At 38.0% G+C, this 20919-nt stretch overlaps 1 protein-coding gene and 1 long non-coding RNA gene across 4 annotated transcripts in view; one reads left to right on the forward strand and one right to left on the reverse strand.

The window, feature by feature from the left end:
* Window positions 1–5627: 5627 nt before the first annotated feature.
* Window positions 5628–20919, reverse strand: part of DCP1A (decapping mRNA 1A) — a 32224-nt gene continuing 16932 nt past the window's right edge. Inside the window, exons 6-10 of one of the 2 annotated variants that reach the window (XM_042020230.1) lie at window positions 18026–18145; window positions 13997–14752; window positions 13217–13282; window positions 10984–11202; window positions 5628–9492 (exon numbers count right to left, since the gene is read on the reverse strand). In XM_042020230.1, coding sequence (XP_041876164.1) covers window positions 9412–9492; window positions 10984–11202; window positions 13217–13282; window positions 13997–14752; window positions 18026–18145 — 1242 coding nt within the window. In that variant the 3' untranslated portion in view covers window positions 5628–9411. The remainder of the gene's footprint in view (window positions 9493–10983; window positions 11203–13216; window positions 13283–13996; window positions 14753–18025; window positions 18146–20919) is intronic. The other variant, XM_042020236.1, reaches the window with a different exon arrangement.
* The window catches only part of LOC121660812, a 58298-nt gene continuing 44834 nt past the window's right edge, over window positions 7456–20919 (forward strand). For both annotated transcript variants that reach the window (XR_006014786.1, XR_006014785.1), the window contains exons 1-2: window positions 7456–7541; window positions 15512–15603. This is a non-coding gene — a long non-coding RNA (uncharacterized LOC121660812). The remainder of the gene's footprint in view (window positions 7542–15511; window positions 15604–20919) is intronic.

The following is a 20919-nucleotide window of genomic DNA, read 5'->3' on the forward strand; positions in this document are numbered from 1 at the left end:
CTTGCTTCAGAACATACAATCACATCTCGTTAGCTTCACTATTAACTACTAGACTAGACAGCTTATTAAATACATACACAGGATAACTGGATTTTTCCATCCCTGCCTCCATGTTTCAGCGTCAGGGCATTATGTGCAGCAGAAGCATGAAAGCTCAGCTATGACTGACATTTGCTGAGATACTGCAAAAATGCATTGCTGACATAAGTACATGCAACCCTGTTTACCAGAGCAGGAGCTGCATGCACTCAGCACTGCTGGAATTTAGGCCAGTTAGCTACGTGCCCAATTTTGCCTTAAAAACTGTTCTCAAAAGATTGCCAAATCCAAGTCTAGTAAGAGCTCAGCACTACAAAATCCAAACAGTAGTGAGTAAAGAAAATGCGTGGAGGTGTGGGAGGAGACCAACAGGCTGTGCAATTGCAGTTTGAGCACTGTATGGATTCCAAACTGAACTGGAATTGCCAGTCACTGCTGTCCTGGATTGTAACCTTGCTAGTCCTGAACATCTCCATGTAGTGCACAGGGTTTCATTTAATTTGCAGAGTACCTTAACAAAGAGAAGTGGAATTCCACTCTCTGTGGAACTGTGGTGAAATTCCAATCATTGTAGCCTGATGGATGGGAATGCATTACATTGTCAGACCAAATCTGGTGCTGCAAATTTTCCAGAGACTCAGTCCTTACTGTCACATCTTACTCAAAATAAATTCTATTCCTTCATCAGTGCTAGCAAGTGGTTTTAGACAAGCACAAGTGCACACTCAAGTAAACACCCTGTGAAAGAATATTCAGCTGTGAAATAATGATCAGCTCTGCAGCTCCCATTGGACCATGAAAAACACTCTCAACATCCTTTAGTTGCCATAGAACAGCAGTTTGTGGTATAAAGACTACAAACAGCTATAACCAGCAACCTGGAAAATGCAAGGTTCTTGTGCAGCACCTGATCCAGAAACATCCAGATGGGAAATCCATCCACCTTTGAAATCTGTAAGAGCAAGATACAAGAAAATGATACATACAAACAGAATAGATTCATAGTTCAACTCAACTAAAACCTTCTCCTCAGCTGACAAAGTAGTCTGGAAAAGGAAAAATGTGTATGGAAAGCTTCATAACAGAACAGACCATTTTTGAGTTACAGGCAGGCAAGTGTTGGATAAAAATAATTTTAAACCATAGTAATTTTTATATTACCTCTAAATAAAAATATCATCTACTAAAAAAAACCCCAAACCCAAAACAAGAGTTGCAAAGTTCCCAAAATATTATGAAAATTTTGTAATACATGAAAAATGTTCACATTAAACCAAATAACTTGAGACAAGTCTTACACAATGAGACTTTTTTATGTCTATCGAACATGTAGCCTGCCAGAGAAAAACCAAAGCATTACATGTCTCACACAGTTAAAATGAACCCACAGTGAGTACGTTTGGGCTGTTTGATGATATTTAGGAAAGCATTTCTGCTAGCAGCGCAAGAAAATTACAGTATTTAAATCAACGTTTGTAATGCTAATATTGCAGTATTTTGGGGTATCTGCACTGGTTTAGTATAACTAGTTAACAATGTTATTTACAAAACTAAATTTATAATCTGACTTTTAACTTGTTGCAATTTCTTCATATTATGTTAAGATAAATATTAAATACTTATGCAATAGGAGTTTGAGGCATTTGCCTGCATTTATGCTTGAAAGCCTACTGAATACACAGATGTTCCAGAGTTACTTCACCATGTTTGCTTTCTCTATTTGACTCTTGAGTCAAGTTCCGTAACACTCTTCAAACAAGCTCAGAAGTTACAAGTCTCTTTAGTCTTTGTTTAAATGAGTATCTGTATTCAAATAACGGAATTTGACAAAAGAATAAAGTTATTGATGATAACTTGTGTGAAGCGAAATCTCCCCAACAGCAACGCTTTCATAGGGTGTGCACGTTTAGAAAGAAGGTGTAAGAAAGCTAAAATGACCAAATAAAGAAGGATTTATTTGTGCTGTAATGCATAGGAGAAAGTGAAAAAAAATCTTCTTCAGCCTGACCTCTGCAGCACAGTGGGCTTTGACTAGAAGACCTTTAAAAGAAGAGCTGCATTAGAAGCCATTCGAGAAGGAAATCATTCAAGAATGGATGAAATGGACTGATGCCAGAGCATTCTCTCATTATGCAGACCATTATGCACCACCAACACATCCTTCCACATGCAAAAACACAGTGACTTCAGTTAGACATGGAACAGATTGTTGAGATCATCTTCAGTAATAACATTATTTAGCTGCTAATGAATTTAAGGAAAAGAAAAAAGAAAAAATCTCCTATGTCTCTGCAGCACATCACCAGTAATTGCAAGAAATTATATGTACTGCATGAGAACAGGTATAGGAGCAGTAATAAGATGAGGCTTTTTTATCTAAAACAAAGTGTCAGATAAAGCTACATCACAGGCTCAGGCACTACATACTATGAATCTACATTATCTTCACATGTCTGTTATGTTAGCAGTTTCCCTCAGCTATCTTCATATCTGAAGAATATTAATTTATTTTCAAACCCTTATTAAAATTACTGCATGTGTTTCTAACCAAACCTTTGGGTTTTCTGTAAAAGCTTCTGTTGTGGCAGAATTTTCCTATTAAAAACATTGAAAAGTAGAGATCTTTCTTTATAATGGGCACCCTGTGCCTTCCATCCTGAAGATCACACCAGGGCTTATAGTAAACCACAGCAGACTCTGTATACATCCAGATCCTGCAGGCTTTAACTGCACCCTTGTACCTCAATTCTTGTGGGGAGTTTAAGATGACAGAAGCTTCCTTTGCAGCAGTTTTGTTACATGAGAGAACTGTGTCCCCAGAGGACAGAAGCCAATTTGTTTGATGCTTAAAATGTAAACCAGAGCAGGCACTTAGCATCACCCATAAATCTCAAGCCTACATGAGAAAGCTGGATAACCTGCTAGGCCTCTCCCATCCCTCTTCTGAACCACAAGAAGTTCGGGCAGGATGTACAAGTCATATGCTTCCTAAATTAAGACTAACATAGAGTTTTGTATACAGGAGCCAGGCTGGGTGATTTTTGCTCTGTAGATACTCTTGAAAGCTTCTTAACTTATTTATGAGGAAAAAAGAAGTAAAACTTGTGCAATTACATCACATCCCTGCATGTTTCCAAGAAAGGCCTAAGGGCAAGTGCTTTCATTTCAGCCAGTATATAAAGCTTATTTTTTTGTGGTTTTATTTCCCAAGGTTGATTTTGTAAAATGAACCTTCTTGAATTTTAAAGAATGGATTATGGTAGAAATATTTTTAAAGGTCTATTTAAAATAAAAGTCAAAAGGCAACTAGGTACAAGCAGCCTTATTCTATGTAGCAGATTTTAAACTGTAATGGGAGGCCATCAAGTAAAGACTTTTTTCACATTGACTGTGAATCAGTCAGCTCCACTGTGCTGCTTCATTACCAGAGGTTAAAAAACCCCATAGCAGACCTGAAGAATTAGAGCAAGGAAATCATGTCTGCCCAGTCATTTTCTGAACACGCCCTGAAATACTCTGAATTCTTACAGGCAAGCTGCATTTGAGCTTTGAGAACACCTGAAGACATGCAGCACTACAGAAACAAAACTGTAACTTAAATTCTTCTGTGCTTCAGGAAATACCTTCACAGGCCATACTTTTTTCTCTACAACATCCCCTTTCATATTTACATAAACTATTTTGCTATTCCTTCCCTTGCTTTCTTCTCAGGAATCTTCTATTCAGTGGTCCTTTCCCTCTTGTTTTATTGCCAGTGCTCTTTCAAAAATGCAGCAACTGATAAAAATCTCCCTTCACTGCCCTCTTTTCTCAATGCTTTTTGAGCCTGATTAGGAGTGTCTTATGTAAAGGAAGTAAAAATTGTTGCATAACTGACAAGGATGAGCTTTACAGTTCATGGCTATATTTTAAGTTGCAAGTCTATCGCAGAAGTTTCATTCTCCTAAATTAGTATAAATCCCCCAATCAAAATCTAGAAGATAGAAAAAAGCTGATTCACACCTGAAGTTGTGTGAAGATAGGTGAAAAAAATCCACTACTGGGCACTGGAAATCTCTTTCAATAACATACATTATAATTTCTAATATTCTGATTAGAAAACTAAACTGAAGAGAAATTTACCTCAGCCATAATAAAGACTCTTTAGTAACTTGAAGGCAACCTGTTCAAAAATGAAAAAAAGCTGTATGAATGACAGGTGTTAAAGTTAACCCACCCCAGTATCCTCTGTAGTGAGAAGGAAGTGTAGCTGAACCCTTACCAAATGTGAGTCCACTAACTCCAATTAATTTGGCCCATGAACATGAGCTGCAACTTGATATTTCATTCTGCAAGCCTGCAAATAAAATCTGAATTTTAGAGGATGAGCTTTAAGAAGCTAATGCCTATTGTCTGATCCTATTCAGCACATATCACCATCGTAGCATACATTCAATCCCTGCTCTCATGCACTTTCCAAAAACATGACTGTGGAGCACAAAGGATCAAGAGAGAAAAGGCCAAAAAGACTTTGGTTTGCATAAACTTTTTGTACAGTGCCTGGTTTCGCTGGAGCTACACAGAGAAATTCAGAAGAATTACCTTATTCCCAAACCAAAGGGGAGCACTTCATGTGAATTACAGTGACGAGGAATACCTGGATCCAGAGAAGACAAACAGATTAATGGCACTGAGAATGAAAAAAATATTCTTGATATTGACCAAACAGGCAACACACCTAACACGGAATTTAGATCTAGATTCCAGAATTTAAAATTTGATTCTAAGCTGTTTTCACTTCTTGTTTTTTCAATTACCTTATGGTAAATCCATGACTTCTGTACCTGTTTTGTATGGCAGTCTTCTATTAGAAGAATCTGCTTCTGGACATAGTACAGGAATCAGTCCAACATGAACCATTACAGCAACAAATGCCATTCTCCAGGGGCCTCCCCGGACATTTCATCTGCCCTGCAAGCACCAGCTCCTATGGGTAGTTAGAATGGGAATAAACATCTTGCTAAGATTAAGGGATTTAGGCATAAGGTTTTGTTTAATTTCAAGATGAATTTCTATGTTTTTCATCCTCATCAGCTTCCCTATTTTACTTTGTGAAATTTGGATCAATCAGTTGCATGATATCAATCAGGTATGGTAGGAGGACAACTGCAAATTCCAATGTCTTGGATCAAAGACCAACACCGGACTGAGAATCAAATGCCATGTCTAGATGGATGAAAGGGGATACCATAAAAAAGTGATACAGAAAGGCACTAAACACAGTTAGAGCTGTACTTACAAGCCAGTGAAATTGCAGCTGCGTTTCTTAATGTGAGAGGAAATGTATCTGTTTATCAAATTCAAAATACAAGGCTGCTGACAGCAGCAGACGACCTTGTAGAGGCTGTTCCCCACTGCCCTTCAAGCAGTCAGGTTGCATTTTCTTAGGGGACAAATGCAATTTTGGTTCTAGCCCCAGAATGGAGTAAGGAATTTGAGTTTCTTCTCTGGAAAATATTAACTCTAAATAAAACCTGAACCTTCCAGTAGGCTAATAGAACTCTAGGAATAAAAGGAAACGTCACAAGGTTTTAGGAGGTGCTGAAACATTTGTTTTGAAGTTTTATTACAAAAATATATTTGCAAACATACAAAATTTTGGATGAAAAAAATGCTCATTCTTAAACATTTATGCAATAACTTAATAACTGCAAACATACATAGGTGCTATAAAACCCACACCATACCAAAAACGTTAATGATGCAGTATCTACATTTATTGACTTACAATTACTCCGGTTTCCAGAAGTCTTTCCTGAAGCCCCCCCTTCCCCATGGTCTTCATACTGAAAGAACATGCAAATGGCTACAACTGGTGCATATGCAGAAGTGATAAAACTCAGAAATTACTAAAAGCACATAAGGTACATAAAAAACCCTAACTAACCATATGCCCATACACTGAATCGATAAAAATAAATACACCACCAAATCAGAGATACTGCAATTTTTCCAACTTGAAGTGAAAGGAAGATATTGCATCTTAACATTTTCATAATATTGCCAGACAAAAATGAGGTGATACATATTGCACACATTCCTCTTGTTAAGATATGCTGTACAAAGCAACCCAAATACCTGGCAAAAAGGTGGCTGATTTGCTTAGAATACTTTTAAAAACCAAGAAGTCCCAAATAAATGTTTGCTTTCCAAAACATTTCAGAAATTCTATCAGTGACTACATGTGGCATAATGGGTTTCAGAAATAAACCAAAATGAAGCAATTAGAAATGCAAGCAAAAATGATACATCCATCAGTGAGTGTTTAAATATTGAGTATTTATACACAGAATTACACATTTTATATTAAATCAGGATGAATCACTTGAATTTTTTTTATCACTCATTCTGCAAATCTTGTTTAATTTGGAAAGATATTCTGCTTCTAAAGTTAATAGCTATTAGGCACCTTTCATATAAACTTTGCATTGTTCAGTAACAACAGAGAAAGTCTAACTACAAAACTGAGAATTTTGATTTTCTTGAACAATTCAGCAGCTGTAGGTTTTAAAACTGTATTTGATTAGGGAAAAAGTAAAATTCCAAACTCAAACCTAAAGTAACTTTAGTGTGAGCCACAAAAAACAGGCTTAGGTAAGAATTAATTTGGGGAGTGTAGTCTGAACTAATCAGCTTTTGATTCCCAGAAAGAATACATAAAATCCCCATTAAGCCAGTAGTTTAAAACAAAAATCACTTGAAAATGGTCACAATCATTTCCTGTGATGCCTCAAAGTAACTTGCTACACACTGGTTATCCCTACATGCAGATAACACGAAACCAAGCACTTCAACAAGCTGGTAATTTCAAACTTATATAAAAAATTTAAAAAATTAGGGAAAAAAAGTTTTTAAATTCACAGACCACATTAAAAAAAAAAACAACACACCAAATTTTCCACTGTAACTGAGCTTGTGTTTTACAATGAGCTTTTAATTAAGGGAGTTGATTTATTAAAGCCACTCCCCTGGCACTTGTCACACCTCTGCAGTGGGGGGGTTCCCGAGTCTGCTGGCCACACACAGAGGTTGGAACAAACACATGCACTTGTTCAAGGTGTGAAGTTTGCCGTGGACACTACAATTTCAACTCTGGTTCTCTGTCAATTAATTCAGAAAGTTTGGGCAGGGAAGTAAACCAACAACCTGTTGCTACCAGGACACTACAAAACCAAAGTGAAGTAAGGGTCTGCCAACTGCTTGCTTCCAGCTGCCCAGGAACCCTCACAAGGATATTCAAAGTATTAGGACTTTTGTATATGGCTGAAGAACTCAAAATACAACTCCTTCCTATCATTTCTACAGATCTTTGGATATGACTGTATTTAGCAAACAGTACCGATGTGCACTATCAACTTCCAACATGTCTATTCTTATAAACTGTTATCAAAACTTTGTTTGAAGAAACCAGAAGCTGTCCACAAGAAGTGAGAAGTTATGGACTCCATCTTTGCTAAATCCAGGTAAGAGCAACCCTCTATTTGGCTTAGACTGTCCATTCTTGTTCAGAGGAACTGCTCACTGGTTTGTCCCTTTCAGTGAAACTTTGCCTAAAAACCCCAACAGAAAATTAGTTAAGACCTTCAATCTAATTTGAGTCTCACTGTTTATGTGCATACACAGTATTGAACTCCAGAATTTATGGAAGAAGCTCCTATCTTCCTTACCAAGTTTGAGTTTGTATTGCTGAATTCAAATGCTACCATTCAATCCAATATAATTCTTGATGAATGCACATTAGCATCTTTCCCTGAATCTTGCACATTTTTCTAACAATATACTATACATTTTAACTGGAAACACTGAACTCAAAGGCTGGAAAGAGCTTTTCAGAAGGCAGGCAGTGCTAAACAAAATATATTTTCCACTAAAAAGCTAGGAAAAAACCTAAAATAGATCAAATACATAAAAATGTAAATATTTGTTGTATCTAAAACATCGTGATTTGTGAACAAGTCACAATTAAAGCTCAATTACTAGTTTCCAATGAAATGGCCATGCACCTTTGACTACGCCAACATTAAGTAATCCTTAGGATATCTATACTTACATATATGTTGTAAGGAGCCAAACAATATTTTTCTTCATATTTCAATAGTGCTTGAGGGAAAAGAATGAAGCAGTGCATCATAACTCACTACAGATTCTCTCTTTACTCAATAACCCAACAGTTTTCTACTGAAAAAGCATCCTTTAAAAGTACTATTGCTGGAGAAGGTTGGGACCTGAAGTCAAGATTAATTACCTTTGCATGCCTTTAAGAAATAAATACAACCCATGGGTAAACCAACACAGCAGCACAAGAAAGTATAATTAAAAATTTTCTGATTTCAAATGGGAAGGTACCCAGTTAAATTCTTAGTGAATAGTGACTTACTAAATCACATATACAAAGCAGTAACATTTTAATTAGATAAACTTCAGACTATGAAGTGTGCACTAATAATTTGAGGAGAGGGCAACAGAAAAAAAGCATGCATTTGTTTCCCATCTGCATAATTTTCAACACTGCAGTTCCAACACAACTGAGGAATGAAAGCCATGATGTGGTCCATCCTTAAGCTAAAAGGGAACAAAATGCTTAAATTTTATCAAACACTGCTGAACAGGAAGAGAGTCTTCCAGTGGTGGTCTCCTAACTATGATACAATCACTGAAGATTTTGCATATTTCAAATTTTGCCTTTTTAGAGAAAATGGCCTTACTCACTTGGGTGTTTTATGTCAGTAACGCAGAAACAAGTAAGATTAATGAAATATTGAAAAGATAAATTTACCCACATTACCTAAAAACTGCTAATGTACTGAGCAAATCACTTTTTTAGACTTTTGTTAAAGATTTAGCTCCAATGGCCTGGCTTCCAGACCCTTTCTTTCCCCACACCTGCCAGCTTTGTGCATTGTCTTCTCATTTTCCTTAGTCCTTCAAACTGGAACTAGGTTCCCACAACTGAATTTTGTTCAGGTATGCTGTAGTGTACTATACTGTGCATTTGCTGGTTGAAATAGTTTTGAGTCTGTAACCCTTGAACAGTGAATACAGCCAGGAATGAGAGCCAGAGCAAACATTTGCACATTCACTTAATGCTAATGAGAGCTCAGATGCAACTTAAGTCCCCTCCCCAATAAAAAAAAGGTTTGCTGGTGATGATCACAGTGAAAACCTAGATCATTCTGAGAACATTACTTTCATAAGTATTTAAGGAATAATCTTTCCTAACAGGTTCAAATTCAAGACATTGAAAACTAAATATTCTTTTACAAAAATATTAGTTTTATAGATGAGGCATAATTGTTTCTAAAATCAACATATTTTAAGTAAATTCAGCTTCAATTATAGCTTGATGTTGTCTGTACTCTTGGTTAGGATTTGCAAGTAGACTTCATGGATAGTGCTGAGAAAACGGGAATCATTCTGCAGGAAAAACAGAAACACATTAGAAACATTAGTAAAAAGAGGCAAGAAGAGTTCAATTTAATGCCACTTAAGTTGTCATAAGGATTCCTTCCAGCTGATAAGGGAACGAGCTGTGTGCCTGCACAAAAGGTGCTTTTGGAACACACATGGGCTGTGACCCATGAAGCTGGTCAGGAGCTAAAGGGATCACCAGGCACTCTGGATACTCAAACAAACAGACAGGGGTCACTGTGTCAGCCTGGCCACATTTTGCTTCCCTCCAGAGTCCAAACCATAGTCTTAGGCACAAAGAATCCCATCCTATGTACAGTTTCCCAAATCAAGTCTGCCTGAGTGTCAGATGTGATGTTTGTCAGGCAGAACAGCCTGAATGGGATTGCAGTGTGCTCTACAAGAATTCTAATGTCAAAGCATGACTGGGAAGTGGATTGGTTTAATCTATGGACAATATTTACAGATATTTCTCGAGTCTAATTCCTTCAAATGACAAGTTTACAAAACTGGTATCTCATCAGTTAGCTTGAGGGTGTCATACTCTCTTTACAAGATCTGAAAGCAGTTGGTATCCTCCTTAGAGTGCTGTTTGAGTACTCCCATGCTGCAGAATATGCCTATTTTTGTCTTCATTCACCTCTCTCTCTGTAAAGACTGGAGACAAATATCCTTGTCAGCTCTCTAAAATCACCACTCAAGAATATTGGCAGGTGAGCTCAATTCCAAGATTAGTTTAAATCTTTAATTAGAAAACCCATACACACCAATAGAAGAAAAGGTTATGTAAAATGGAACAGATAAATCAGGCAACCTAATAATGGGATCTGGTAATGCCTTTTTTGGTCACTGGGAAGATACTGTTATTTTTAGACTTGCATTTTGGGTATAAGCTCTACTAAAACCAGCACGAAGCGAGCAAGAGAATCCTGAGCTAAGGAAGAACTGTTTGTCATTCATGGCAACTTCACCATGACATTAGAGGTCAAAATCATCTCAATGCACAGCTTGTCCCAACATCACAGATTTAATTCAACAGAACTTTTTAGTTCCTGAAAATAGCAGAGCTAAAACTTTGCAATTTCCATCTCAAAGAAACACACTGAAAGTAAAGATGACGAAAGGTTCTAGGGAACGGAAAACAGGAAAGCTTTCCTTGGGGAAGTGGAACACTTAAAAAGACAGCAAAATCAACTCCCCCCTCATAGCAGTTTCTACTAAGTGCAAGTTACTTCTCACTTGTCTACAAATTCATATGGACGTGAAAGGACACATCCCAGGTACTCTGTTCTTCTAAGTCCTCCACATCTCAACCAAAAGGAGCAAGCTGTGCCATACTCTGTGTACAGTGTGGAGTAATCTGCCCCTTCCAACAGAACAGAACATCTTTTGTAATCTTTCAGGGCAAAAGGAGTTATAGGGGTACAGAATTTGTCACTTCTGCCTTATGTGCTTGGAACCCCATCCCTCAGAAACTGAGCTCTGTATAGACACTACCTTTATTAGATGTATCAGTGCTTCTTGAAGCTGGGACCTGCTGAGAACAGTAGGAGGTGTAGTCTGAATTTCTGTTGTTCCAAGTGTTAAAGGCGAAGAAGAACTGGCTTTATTCTCCACTTCAGTAGCTTTTGTAGCTGATTGCTGAAACACACTTGGAGACAAGAGCACTGAAGGCGTTACTGTCGTCGTGGCTGTAACAAACTGTGGAGGTGCAACCTGTAGAAGAACAGAAAATTAATAAGCACTGTGTTTAGTAAGAATGAATGATGCTGTAAAGGCTGGAGAGATGAGCATAAAGAAAATGAAATAAATTGTAGCCAAAATTATTCAGTCAGATGTTGAAGAATAGTTGCTCTTAATGAAGAAATATCTACCTATGAAGATTAGTATCAACAGTACTCATTTTCAAAGCTGAAGAAGGTAGCAGCCTTGAACATTCTTGTATGCAGACTCCTTCCTACTCATGTGGTTTCTACCTTCCAGAATTTCTGGAACGTAACACATACAACGAAAGTCGAGATTTTCACTTAAGTAATCAAAAGAGCCTATGGCTGTTTTGCAAATTATTATTTTTCTTAGGAATTTTCAGAAAGACCAGTCCTGCTTCCTGCAGCCCCACTTCTATGGTCTCCCACAAACACTTTACTTCAAATTTTAAGTGCATCTCCAACATATTTAAAGAGACTGCTGAATAACAATTAAAACATTGGAGTACACTGAAATATTCTGTTTTCCCTTGGGGGGATGTGGGATGGAAATATTTTGAGGACCATCTTCCCACCTCATCATTCCACAGTTCTGTCTCCATTTCATTACAAAAATCCACATACAGCCTTAACCACTTTTCCTTTTAAACATAAATTGCACATTTATAAGGCTACTACATTTGCATCAACTGGACACAAATAAGCATCCGCTTTGAGTTAACTCTGGCATGTCCTGATAACTGCAATCGTTACTCAGGATGATAATCTATGTCTTGCTCAGGCTCCCAGGATGACCAACATGGTGAAAAAAAAAGAAACAAGCCAATCTCACTCCAAAGAAAAGCAACACTAAATGTGATATGTAAAGATGTTTGATATGTCAGCAGAAAGAGTTCCCCTTGGATAACCAAGGATCTTCAGAGGAGAAAGCCCTCCGAAGCCATCTGAAGTTAATGTGTGTATAATAACATCAACAACAGCAGAACTAACAAATTGATTTTCTTGTAGTCAAAACTGTGAAGACTCACAGCGTGGGATTTCAGCTGAAGACAATGTGTTTAAACTGACAGTTTACTATACAACATGCACATGTTTCTTGAAATTCCCAAATCCATATAAAATGCTTTTAATTAGGTAATTGTTTACTAACTGGGTCATGAACAGACTGTAGAGCTTATCTTATAGCAGGCCAGTAGCTAAAACAGCATTTTACTTCAAGTAGGGTCATTTTTTTGCCTTCACAATCAGATCTGGGCATGCTACTAAAACTGCTTTCATGGAGAGCAAGTTTGACAAGAATGAGGCAAGAGATCTGAAAAAGGAGTGGGTGCATAAGGGAAAAGTAGAATTAAAATACAGATGGTGTCCTAAAATGAATACATAACAAAAAGATAATTAAAACATTCTTGAACACTTTACTGTTACCAGTTATTTTGTAACTGCAACTTGAAACTTAAAATTGACATTATTTTAAACTGTTACAGAGGCAGTTCTAAGAACTTAAAATTGTTTTTAGATTGCTAAAACTTGCTATTACAAGTTTTGCAATAACAAGTGTTATTCTTTTTTTCTTTAATCTTCAATTTTTTCTGCTTTGTATCTTTTAATACAATACAAGGTATCTCAGGAAAACAGAGACAGTAAGGCAAGGATTGCATTTTAAGCCTCTGGGGTGCTTAAGGTTGGGCCAAGGCTAATAGCCCTACTACAGTATTATGGCATTAATACTCCCTGCTTGCAACATTAAAAAAACTCCAACAGTTCAAATGGTGCAAACTCAGTGCAAGGCTGTGAATCCAAAAATGTGTTTTCATTTCTGCATTAGAACCAACAAAAAGAGGGACTATACAAGAGCACCACATTGACAGGAGCTCCCCCTTCCTCCAGTACAGTTCTGTTTCACAAGAACTCTTTACATATGGTCAGTGGGCAGTGACTGAGATATCAACTGTGTACTGCAGCTGTTTTTTTTCCCCTTTCTAAGAAAACCAACGAACAATTAGCAGAGGTACTTATCCACTTACTTGACTTGCTTTAGACAAAGTTTTTGGCTGTGGAAATACTTCTGATTCCTTGTTTTGTTGTACAGTCTGAGTTAAAGAAAAAAAAAAAGGCAAAATTCACAAGTTACCATCCACAGCTCAATTTCCAGAGGTGGTTCTCTGTTTTTAAGAAAGCCACAAAAATGCAAATTTCAGCAGATTTTAGACACAATTAAATCAATTTTGTAAAACTGATATAATTAATGGGAAGCTGGAAAAAGAGGAAAAATCTGAATTTAAGTTTTATGCTTTCAATATTATGGCAAACCTATAAAGCCACATCTCTATGCACCCCACAGGTACCCCCAGAAGTGGGTCAAAATTGAAGGAGTACAAAACACTCAAAACAAAATAATCAGAAAAAGGAAATTGTTAACTGTACACTGTCAAATAAGGAACAGGCTAGACTTCCACCACATCAACTCTCATCACACTGCTCAGCCTGTAACCTTCTGTCCCTTCTCAGATCCCCAGCTCTGAGCAGTGCTTTTCTGACACAAGTACAGATGAAATCTTTAGTACGTTTTCACCCACTAACAGCACCAGTTTGAAAAACCTCCTGCTCTACAGACAGGTCTGTCACTGACAGCTGATGCTAATGACACAAAACTAATGGAATTGGATTTCTAACCTAGCCATTCAATCAATATCACACAGTGGAAGTCCTTCATTGTCTTCAAACAGCTAATATATAACAGCACGTTTTTCAAGGGAAAATACATGTACTCTAAAGCTTCATGGATATCAAAGCCCACAGAATACCTGAAGGGGAGAGATTATCTTGCTGTTCAAGGCTGATGGCTTACTGTGAGATTCTTTGAAGCTTTCTGGTGTTGCAAGTTGCCCAACTGAGGCAGAGATGTTTGGTGTTAAGGGAGTCTTAGCGAGAGACTGCTGTTGTGTTTGGTCATGCTGTGGGGTCAACCTGAGTTTCTGGAGAAGATCAACACTTGTATGAGATGCATTTGAGACAGTCCCTGTGTTGGCTGTTGTCAAGGGTGCTATGAGCTGGCTTTGGCCAGCCATTAGATTCTGTGGAGTGTGGTTCACTTCAGATGGCGGCTGATTCACCAGTGGGGATATGGGCTTGGCAGCTTGCTGCATAACTTGCATTATACTGTTGCTTTGTTTGAGGCCAGGAAGCATCTGAGCAGGGGCAGCTTCCATTGTCGAGGCTGAATTAAGAACAGGGCTTAAACGGACTGAATAGCTTGAAACATTTTTCATATCAGGCTGGGAAACTGAAGCTGGAGGTATTATCATAGGTGTTAAACAGTCCTGCTGATTGGCACTGGTTTTAACGCTCGGACTTTCAGATTTCCCCAGGGATTGTTGCATTACTGGTGACTGGTCAAAGGAAAAAGGCAAAAGCAAACTGTGCTGCTCTCTGGCAGGTGTGTCTGTCTGCAGCTTCTCCATTCTCTCTGGATTGGGATATGGAGCTGCAGGCTGTTCCTTTTGTACAGAGGTTCCAAACAGTTCCTCCAAAGTCAGGTGCTTCTGCCTTGACTGAAATGGCTAAAAAGAAGGGAGAAGGAAGTTTTCAGTTTAGAACTAGACATAGCACTGTGCAGATCACACAGTCTATTACAAATTCAAGGAAACTATGAGACACAACTAGGTCAAATGCATATAAAATACAGTTTGTATATTAAGGGTGCCCTATTCACAGGAATTTTGAAATTTATTTAATGAAGAGGAACATCCTGGCTATGTATGGTTTTTCTTTACATCCATCTCAGGACAGTCTGTGCACTAGTAGTCAGGACGGGGGAAGGCTATGGACTGAGTCAGGAACATGGCACCTGCCATCATCCATCAGCCCTAACTGCACAAGGCACTTTAGGGAAGTGGGGGAAAAAACATACACGTGAAACAGTATTTACAGAGTTGGAAATAATTAAATGGCCTGAAAGATGGGAAAGGAACATAGGAACCAGAAGCTGCACAACCGAGCTAGCAATATAGGCATAGACAGTTTTCCTTGCCCTTTTCATTAACAGTGCAGATATTACATATAAACCTAAACACATGTATATTTATATCCTTGAAAAGTGTGTATATATACACAGTTACATCTACCAGTCCTTTAGTCTCTCCCAAAAATACACATCTAGCCTACATCACTGACATTGTATGAAAAATACGGTTTTAAGGATATAATCTTTTAATATTTGCTGAAAATATTTAAAAATGTTTTTCACTGAAGAGAAAAGAAACAGCTATTAACACCAGTAATCGCAAAATTTTCTTTTTCTTTTTTTTGACGTTGCACAGGACCAGAAGTTATGTAAAACAGCTGGACTGAATTACAACATTCTGTTCAGAAGACTGAATGGCCTGCAGCACAATTCCAGTGTATTCTAATGGTATGTCTAAACAAAGATGCTACTTCACAATGACAACTACTGTACCATCACATTGCTCTGCTGGCTCTGATTTCCCTAGCACAAAGAATAGCAGCCAAGACACAGCAGCACAGGTGCCACACAAATAGCCCAACAAAAAACCTTGAGCTTGAAGTCACACTGTCTTTTGCCCAGGTCACTCATCTCTACTGTTACTCATTCTCTAATGTTATTCAATTTTAGCTAGTTAAAGTCTGGCACCCTTTCATTTTGGGGCTTGGACATTCTATGGTTTATAAAACTTATTAATTATCTTAGGAATATTTTCCTAGAAAGTTGTTCTTTTTTCCACTGATCTTCCTGTTCTAGAGACCTGTCCTTCAACCATAAAGATTCCATTAAGAGGAAAAATCACTGTTCCAGATCATTTCAAACTCAGCTGTTCACTTCAGTATTATTAATTGAGCAGCTTTCCTTTATTAATACATTACAATAGTCAAGTAATAAACTGAAATCTCTACCATGCTTTGATTCTAATCAGACTGGATAGTCTCAAACATCAAGTTAAGTTTCCAGCTGGAAGTATAAAACACCTCTTTTGCCTTGTCTATCTCTGGTTAAGGTGTACTTTGAGCATATCATCAACTGTGTGTGTTTATGAAGACCTTTAGCAGCAGGGGCTGCTTTAAGGCCACAAGATCCCTTTATTTAATAGGAATAGAGTGCTACTGCTGCTGCTCAGAGGGTTTGTCCAAAAGTGATTTCAGGTAAGCTTTATAGGCCCAGCTCTGCTAATTCATGCTTCAGTATCAGTGTTCTGGTTCAGTTTTTCTGATTTCTGGCACGAAAGCATCTCATGATACAACTGATTTTAATTTTGAATTGCCAAGATGTGACACTTAACTACACAATATCATGGAGAAGACATTTATTTTTATTCCCAAATGTGTGGTATCTTTAGCATGAGATGAAGTTCATCAACATGCAAGCGTGACATTTTGGAGGGAATTTAGCAATCTCACTGTACTTAGCATATGCACACTATTTTTTGATTTCACTGGTCATCTGTTTTAATTAGATGAAAAATGTGTTTTTATAGTTGAAATGGAATGTTTTTCCAGCAGTCTCTCAGTTGTCCATGTTACTAAAAATGTGGCTCAGAACCAACACATTTGAGATATATTTGAACCCAGTTAACTGGCTTCACAGAACTATCACTTATGTTACCCAATTAATTTTTTCCAGTATCTCTGCAGCTATTATTTTAAATAGCTCAACAGAATTAAAAATATGACATTTTACATGTTCTATAAATCAACTTTCCCTGTAATTACTTCAGAGCAATTTGTTAGAATCTTATCTTTCCAGTTTTTCCTTTATTGATTCCTGTTCTGCAATTCCATGCACTGTCAGGAGGAGCATTTCAGCTGATTTTGTAGAGTCTACATGGAATGACCCAAAGAAAATATGTGTTTTGAAAGCACAGCCTCAGGTAACCCTGGTGCCAGGTCTCCAGATGTGGCATGCAGCAAGCACAGCTGGCTGCCAGGGGTCAGTCCACCACTGACCCAAAACCAGAGGTGCTGCTGAGGGGCTGGAAGGGCTGTGACAGAAAATAATCCCTGCAACTCCTCACTCCTCATTTTAATTCATTAATTGTTACTACCCCACCCCTAAACCAGATTCCTGCTGCCCAGACCCAGCCCTAACCCAAACTAGAAACTCCTACTACTCCTCCAAACTACCTATTTTGTTTGCAAGTCCTAAGTGCAAGGTCGCCCACATTTTCCTAGGGGATTTCATTTCTCAGGCACAGTGGTTTATTGCATCAGTGGACCATGGCAGGGAGAGTTTTCCATGGGGCATTTCCGAGGAGCACCAGCACTGCCCGTCCTGTGCCCACTGGGTGGCACTGCAAGCAGGCCCACTGCACTTCCGAGTTACAGGGAATTCAGTTACTGCACAATTTACTTACTTTTTTTTCTAAATCTATCTCTAGAAAGTCTTGTATGAAGGCACAGCTCCCTCGTGCAGGACCACGGCTGTGGCTTTGAAGGCAGCACAGACCAACCTTCAGTAAATGTCTGAGGCACAAGACCAGGGCTTGAGTTCCTGAGTGATCACAGGGGCATGGTCATCTTTTCTTGCTTCCTATCTCTCCAAGTCATCCCACACATTACCACGGACTGACTTCTTCCAGAAGCCAAGCTGGCCCATTTAAGCATGGACATTCACAGTAGTGTGGACATAGCCTCTTATTTTCAAAATGCTAAGTCAAAAGACAGAATTTAGGATACTAGAAGTCTTCCCACTCATTAGTTTGTTTAAAGTGATAATAGATGGAGCAAACACTGAAGGCATCTCAAGAAAAAAAATCTATTTTGATACCAAAACAAAGTACTAAATGAAAAAACTCCTTTATTTAGGGTTGGATGAAACATACCTGCTCTTGCACTTGTAATGAAGGCTTCTGTTCTGAAGGCTCTGTGCTTTCTGGCTTTGGAGGATTTGAATTTTGTTGCATTCCAGAACTCGATATAATACTTAGGTCACTAATCTGATTCTGAGGGGGGAAAAAAAGAAAAAAAAAATAATATAAATATATGGGTTTTAGTCCACATTTACCCACTATACAGTCCTGGTTTACATGGCACTTGGACTGAAATACAGATGATGTACAAAGCACTGATTTTTGTAAGACACTCTGGAATTCAGAAATCTTAGGAATTAAAAATCATACCAAGACATCCAGAATCTCGTATGCGCTCATAAAGCTTTTACTCTTTATTGTTACAAGAAAAACAAAAGAAAATACAACTAGCTTTATACTTTTTCACCAAGAAAGAAAATTATAATGTTGACAGAAAATGAAATGAAGAAATGAAAGAAAAGGTGGGCTTTTCACATCCTATATCTGCACTGGCCACTAACAGAGAAATTTGCTACACTTCATTAAATCAGGAACCCAAACGAGAACTGCTTAGGAAAAAGAAATCCAGACAGAAATCACTCTAAGTGGTTGGAAAGAGAGCTTGTCACCGACTTATTTCCACCAGATTTAACCAACCATCTACATCTATTTTCAGGTGTTAATTTGGTTTACTATGAACAAGACAAAACCAGGCAAGAGAGTTGCATTATAATACAGTATATTCACAGATGGTGTTGACTTTCATCTTTAATAAACATAAAAATAAGCAAATATAGATATTATATTACCATTAAAATCACCAGTGAAAAAACCCAGACTGTAGAATAACCCAGCTTTCAATGCATAAACTACATGTTATGCATATGATAGAGCTCAACCATTGACACAACACATGATGATTGCTCTGGTATCTTACCCAAAGCAGTAAAATATGGGTTAAACTTTCTAGCAGCAGATTAAAAAGCAATCTGAGCTTTATTCTTTTGTTTTCAATTTCTAATTGAAAGCAATAAATACAAAATCAAGCCTTTACATTGTGATTTAAGGACAGAGGAGAGAAGCAGACTCTCCTATCTTTCTGACTTTTAGCCACTAACTTGAAGGTCAAAACTCTTTGTGCCTGAAATGCTGGAGGCCTTTTAGTTATAAAATCAGGAAAGGCAGAGTTTTCTTTTCACTAGAGGATAAGCTGCAGTATGTTTCCCTGCTCATACTGAAATACACACACAAAACCACACTATAAAAAGCATCCATTCACTTCATTAAAAAAAAAACCTCAGAGTTCATTCATTTTCACATATGGGCTTGATGTAGTGTGTACTTGAAGGATTAAGCTGATTTGGAATCCTAGATTAAATCACTCAGACCTTCATAAATCTCTTTTTCACTCCCTCTGCCCCCTTCTCATGCTGACACTCTGCCAATCTCATGTGGGCTGCACACAAGGATTACTGTATGATCCATCTGGAATGTACCAGGCAGATAAGTACTTTCTGCTCCTAAATACAAATTCAGGCATAATTACCAAGTACCATAAAATTATTCAAAAAGAATTAAGACAGGAAAGGTCTCTCAAGAAGCCATCTTCCAAACAAGTTGGTTACTTCATCAAGTTAACATTGGCACACATTGGCTACAAGGAATTCCAAAATTAATGTGCCAGGGTTTTGTTGTTAAAGCTGAGGTGGTCAACAGAACCTTCTCCAAAGAAGTTTGCTTGAAACGTGACCAACATTGTTCATTTCTGCTTTTCTGACAACTGTACACAACTACAATCACAGCTGGCTCTGATGGGATCACCATGAACAGGTTCATTTATGGTTCATGTGTTGTAAAAATATCAAGAAACAAACACACACACAAACAACAACAAGAAATGAAGATACAACTCCCCCCAGTTTTTAAGTAGCTTTGCTGTATCCCATGCCTGCCTATTTCACTGTTGTATTATTGGCAGCACAGATGTTGACTGTCCACTAAAATATCTGCATACAGTTCCTGTTCATCAGAATTTTACTTGTCTACAGAGCTTCAGCTATGATGTTTAGGAACACTGTTTCTAGCAAAAGCTTTTCAGTACTCTCACATGAAAAAGATCTGAAAATTAGAAGAGAAGCTGGAATATCCCAAGCCATCCAACAGCCATCTGTTGGAAATGTGTATTATCCAGTACTGCAAGGACAAAGAGGGAAAAAGGCTTCATCACACCCAGGAGGGCACTACCAAAGCAGTGGATTCTTGTGGGATGGGTTTTTTCCCTTCTTTGCAAAAAGACTTCAGTTTTTTCAAATCTGTCTAAATTGATGCACCACTGAAAGATGAATCATGCAAGTTGTGATGTTTCCTTCTGTAATCTTACAAAAGCTGCTACTTGCACAATGCTGGCCTTCATACAGAGACACCTCTCCCCAAACAGCACTGATACACACACATTCAGAAGTAACTTTTTTTAATCATCTGTATTTTAAAGCACTGAAAAAACATGACAGTGATTTCCAGAAATTAGTATCTAGCCTGGGTCAAAGATACTGTATTGTTTGTCAGATTGAGCTGACCTCAACGTACTTCAGACAGTGACAAGGTTTAATCCACATGCTCACTCTTTTCTCATCATCCCACATTGTACTGTAACCATCTAGAATCCCACAAAGACTCAGATCCCAAGTACTCAAAGGAACTCTGCTGCACAACAAGCAACTCCTGGAAGGAATCAAGCACTGTACAATGTGCTCACTCTTCTCCCACCAGCACAGCCACAGAAGCCACACCATGGTTCTGCAATGCAATACTCACACATTGCTTTACTATGGCACATTCCTGTATTATTATACTGGGGAAGAGGCGTGTTCAGAATCTCTGTTTCCATGTTTGGATCTCCCACACATTACCTTTATATTCATCCTAAA

The sequence above is a fragment of the Corvus kubaryi genome, unplaced genomic scaffold (assembly GCF_017639235.1).
Source record: "Corvus kubaryi isolate FWS band 111438036 unplaced genomic scaffold, C.kubaryi_AGA036_p1.0 124, whole genome shotgun sequence".
In the NCBI taxonomy this organism is placed as follows: Eukaryota; Metazoa; Chordata; class Aves; order Passeriformes; family Corvidae; genus Corvus; species Corvus kubaryi.